Source organism: Notothenia rossii, assembly GCF_949606895.1.
Source record: "Notothenia rossii genome assembly, chromosome: 7".
Classification (NCBI taxonomy): Eukaryota; Metazoa; Chordata; class Actinopteri; order Perciformes; family Nototheniidae; genus Notothenia; species Notothenia rossii.
Window position 1 is genome coordinate 79,236,692 of NC_136905.1, and position 5,000 is coordinate 79,241,691.

Below are 5,000 nucleotides of genomic sequence, written 5' to 3' on the forward strand. Positions count from 1 at the left end.
TCAGCTGGATTAAGAAAAAGTCTGAAAGAAAGTAGAACCGCACTAAACCTGAAGCCAACAGCTTTATTTCTGGCACTGTTTTAGAAAAGTTAACATATTTTCAACAGTTTTCCACATTCCGTTTATGCTGGCGGTAAAAAACAGCGAGTTATTATTAATTCTACAGATGTCAAGTCAGTACTTGTTGTGACCTTGCAGAGAACGACCTTCTCAAGCTGTTTTGGTTGGAGCAAAGTTCTGATGAACACAAGAAGAGACAACACATCCTGATAGCTCAATACCAGCGGTGCGCTTGATGTCGTGTGATCAATTAAGACACACATCTGTTCATTCTGCCAGATGTTTGTGTCATTCCGCTGCCTCAGACAATGGCAGCAGTTTGGATGCAATTCATTATTCGTGCATAGCCTCTGAGCTTCTCATCAGTCCTCAGTGCCTCGAGCTTCCCATCAGTCCTCAGTGCCACTACACATCAAGTGTCGTGGAAGGACGCTACATAAAAAGTGCACTGAGAAACCAGAACAGGAGTCGCCGTACTTCATGCTAATATCGCTGGATACCATACAAGACATCCTTCCAGCAGCCTTTACTGATCCTCCACTCTTCAATCACAACACTTCCTGTTTTTTCTTGGACCAATCAGGAGTTAGGTAAATGTTAGGAGAACTAACTAAAGGATTGGGATTGTCTTAAATTGCTAGTAAATTATCTAACCTGTTTATTTGGAATCTTAAAAAGTAGATGATTTTACATTATAATAACTAGTGAAGCTTATTTAATACAATTTATGTTTAACTGGTTGTTCACAAACGTTTTGCCTCTTTGCTTACTATAAAAAGTAGAGCCTTTAGTTTGACAGGCATGTTTTACTTTGGTAACATTTTCAAATCAAGATTTTATCTTGTAATTTAGTCATTTTGTCGTATTGGTATGGAATGTTACTTCCTCTACCAATGCATTTTTAGAACGTCATTACTTTTATTTAATTGGTTGTTTATGCCAGTATGATGATGTGGTGGTGTTTCTGGCTCTATATTCTCTGAACAATTTTTTTTAGAAGAGTTGCAGCATCTACAGACCACAGCAAGTAGCGTGGGGGATTACACTCTTACGATCATGGCCAAAACATTCGATATAAAACATAAAAGTGTCATTGCATTAAATCAGAATAGTACTATACATTTTACATGAGCTGCTGGGAAGATCTTGCTGCCTGTCTTCTGATCTCTTTCTGCCAGTGGGCTACTCTCTCTTCCCCAAAAAACTTTCCATGATCTTCAAAGTTAAGATAGAGAACTATGTTTGGATTGAAGTAGAGGAATGAATGTTGTCAGTCCTCACAAGTGCAGCAGGACTGAGTTTGTTTTGTGTGTGTGTGTGTGTGTGTGTGTGCGTTTGCGTGTGTGTGTGTGTGTGTGTGTGTGTGTGTGTTTCCGTGTGTGTGTGTGTGTGTGTGCAGAAAAAGGAGCAGCATGAGCAATGACAGTGCCAGAGTCTAACAGGGGGAACCGACCTCGCTAGTGCTCCAGAGCCTAGATTCATTGCTTTAGTGGCAATGCATTTTTGATGTCCCCCCTTTCTGCTTCAACTTCTCCATACGACCCTGACGGAATAACAGCGCCCCCAGCAACCGTCCATATAGCTTAAATTTACCCTGTGACGTGTAGGTGTGTGTGCGACGTGGTGAGAGAGAGAAGGAGCGCAGGCAGACTAAGAGAAAGACAGAAAGAGAGGGAGAGAGAGCTAGAAAGGGAGAAAATGTTCCCCCTTGCCTGTTAAATATTTGAGAAGCCTTCTGTGGAGAAGTGATGCAGTCAGAGGCAGGCAGGCCCGTTAGCTCAGTGTGTGTGTTGTGTGTGTGTGTGTGTGTGTGTGTGTGTGTGTGTGTGTGTGTGTGTGTGTGTGTGTGTGTGTGTGTGTGTGTGTGTGTGTGTGTATGTGTTATGATGCAGAGACAGACAGGGCCGTTAGCTCAGTGTGTATGTGTATGTGTATGTGTATGTGTATGTGTATGTGTGTGTGTGTGTGTGTGTGTGTGTGTGTGTGTGTGTTTTGATGCAGAGACAGACAGGGCCGTTAGCTCAGTGTGTATGTGTATGTGTGTGTGTGCGTGTGTGTGTGTGTGTGTGTGTGTGTGTGTGTGTGTGTGTGTGTGTGTGTGTGTGTGTGTGTGTGTGTGTTTTGATGCAGAGACAGACAGGGCCGTTAGCTCAGTGTGTATGTGTATGTGCGTGCGTGCGTGCGTGCGTGCGTGCGTGTGTGTGTGTGTGTGTGTGTGTGTGTGTGTGTGTTTTGATGAAGAGACAGACAGGGCCGTTAGCTCAGTGTGTATGTGTATGTGTGTGTGTGTGTGTGTGTGTGTGTGTGTGTGTGTGTGTGTGTTTTGATGCAGAGACAGACAGGGCCGTTAGCTCAGTGTGTGTGTGCGTGTGCGTGTGCGTGCGTGCGTGCGTGTGTGTGTGTGTGTGTTTTGATGCAGAGACAGACAGGGCCGTTAGCTCAGTGTGTGTGTGCGTGTGCGTGTGCGTGTGCGTGCGTGCGTGCGTGTGTGTGTGTGTGTGTGTGTTTTGATGCAGAGACAGACAGGGCCGTTAGCTCAGTGTGTATGTGCGTGTGAGTGTGTGTGTGTGTGTGTGTGTGTGTGTGTGTGTGTGTGTGTGTGTGTGTGTGTGTGTGTGTGCGTGTGTGTGTGTGCGTGTGTGTTTTGATGCAGAGACAGACAGGGCCGTTAGTTTGAACTAATTCAGCCTCGTGGGGGGGGGGGACACTTTCGCTGTTTATTTATCTACCTGGTAGAGAGAGGGAGGGTACACGAAAACAAGAGAGAGGAGAAGAGAAAGTAAGAGGAAGAAAAAAGAAAAAGGCTGAAAGGGGGAGAGAGAGAGTGAGAGACCAGGTTGTCACAAACCATTAGACAGACGAACTCAGTGTGCTTTGCCCCATGTCAATGAGGTTGGCTCGGCCAAAGACAGCCGTGTGTGTGTTAATGCACTTGCATGTGTGCGTGCAACCTTGTGAAAATGTGTGCGTTTACATCTTCCGTTGTGTGTATTTGTTTTATGGACGTGGTTTCTGCACAAGTTCATAAAAATCGACAGAAAATAATACGCTTTTTTATTTAGGCCTACCGGTACAAGTTGATGATGATGATGGTGTGTGTGTGTGTGTGTGTGTGTGTGTGTGTGTGTGTGTGTGTGTGTGTGTGTGTGTGTGTGTGTGTGTGTGGCCTAGCATTACTATACTTGTGGGGACCTATATCTGTTTACACATTCACGTGTGGGGACTCACCTCCCTTAGGTCCCCATGAGGGGAATCATTCATGTTAGGGTAAAGACTTGGTTAAGTTTAGGGTTAGGGTAAGGGTTAGGGATATGGATGTGTTGGTTATGGTTAAGGTTAAGATAAGTCTGCATGAAATGTAATGTCCCCTGAAGTGATGTATACGTGTGTGTGTGTGTGTGTGTGTGTGTGTGTGTGTGTGTGTGTGTGTGTGTGTGTGTGTGTGTGTGTGTGAGAGAGAGAGAAATCTCCAGACATTGATGAGAGGAGGTGGCAGGCTGCCCTCATTGTGTTAGACAAAAGGAGCTCCCTGTGCCTTAGAACAAAATATCTAGTGTTTATGCGCACACATACACACACTTCCACTTGCTTATAGTGTGTGTTTGTGTTTGTGTGCCTTTCTTGCTCATTTGTAGAAGACATCAATATTGCAAAATCCAGCCATAACACTGCTGAAACAGGAAGAAAGAGAATAGATTGGGGAAAATAGTTTTGTGTTCAGACAGCGTGTGGCAAACAAAATGAAGTAGTGTAGACTGCATGCTTCTAATGATTATTTAATAGATAGACAATGCTTCACACACACAGACACACACTGTACAACTCACTTGGGGTTGGAGCTGTTCCAGTAGACAGCGTGTCTGTCAAATATGATCTTCTCCTCTGCCCACACGGACACCCAGGACAGGAGGGTCAGCAGCACCACCACCATCACACACCTCTGCCCGAGCTGGCACACCATCATAGACATCCAGGGGGAGGGGAGGGGGGGGGGGGGAAATCTCTCTGGGATCAGACTTTCACTGCACTGCTGCAGAAATCCTCTTTAGATCAGTAATGTCCGTCTGCGCGTCTTTGGAGAAATCGTTTCGGCGGATCATGGGTCGTTAACTGGCTTGATGCGAGTTCCGATAACCCCGGAGCTGTTTCAAGTCATGCTTTATTGTTGAAATTCACTTTCAAACTCGGTCTGCCTCGGACGGATCGGCGGGATTCACATGTTATTTATACGCGCGAGGTCGGCGGGATGCTGCGAGTGCGTCTCCTCTGCAAGGTCCGAAACTTTTCTCCCATTACGCGCAGCCGGGGAGATAGACGAGCCACCTGGATTAGATCCCTCTTCTTTCACCGGAAAAAAACCAATTAATTACACTCCAGAATTCATCCGAGGTTTGTTCTTCTTGCAGAGGTATTGTTTCTCATCAGCAGACACAAGTCGACAAAACCAGCCGTCATATTTATTTGGGGATTGAGGCTGTCACGCGCTTTGTTCCGCTCCTCGCATCCGCAAATTTCTCCACAACCTTAAAACTGCGTCCTCTTGACCTTTTTTCTTATTGCAGTTCAAAGAAATACATCCCAGATAGACAAGCGCGCTCCTTTCCGTGATTTTCAGTCCAAACTTATCACACAAAAACAACTGCGAGACGGAAGCATCCTCCTCAGACACATAAACACACATACACACACACCACCAGCACCACCACAAGCTCTTACAGCATCTCAACTTGGTGATCCCTCCGCTGTCTCTGGCTCTAATCCAATGTCCAGTGTCGGTGCGCCTCCACTTTCTGTGCGTCACGCTGAGCGCCGCAGCCAGCAGGGAGCCGGTGATGATCACAGCTTTAATCCGAACAAGCTCCCATGCAACCTGCACCTATGGCGGCAACAACACTCACCGGCACCCTGATTCGGTGTAAGTAACCCCACCTCCCCCTCTC

General features: G+C 46.1%; 1 protein-coding gene across 2 annotated transcripts in view; it reads right to left on the reverse strand.

The window, feature by feature from the left end:
* Window positions 1–5,000, reverse strand: part of efna2a (ephrin-A2a) — an 82,738-nt gene that overhangs the window by 77,559 nt on the left and 179 nt on the right. For both annotated transcript variants that reach the window (XM_079641259.1, XM_079641260.1), the window contains exon 1: window positions 3,888–5,000. This exon is cut by the window's right edge and continues 179 nt beyond it. In XM_079641259.1, the coding sequence (XP_079497385.1) occupies window positions 3,888–4,030 (143 nt within the window). In that variant the 5' untranslated portion in view covers window positions 4,031–5,000. The remainder of the gene's footprint in view (window positions 1–3,887) is intronic.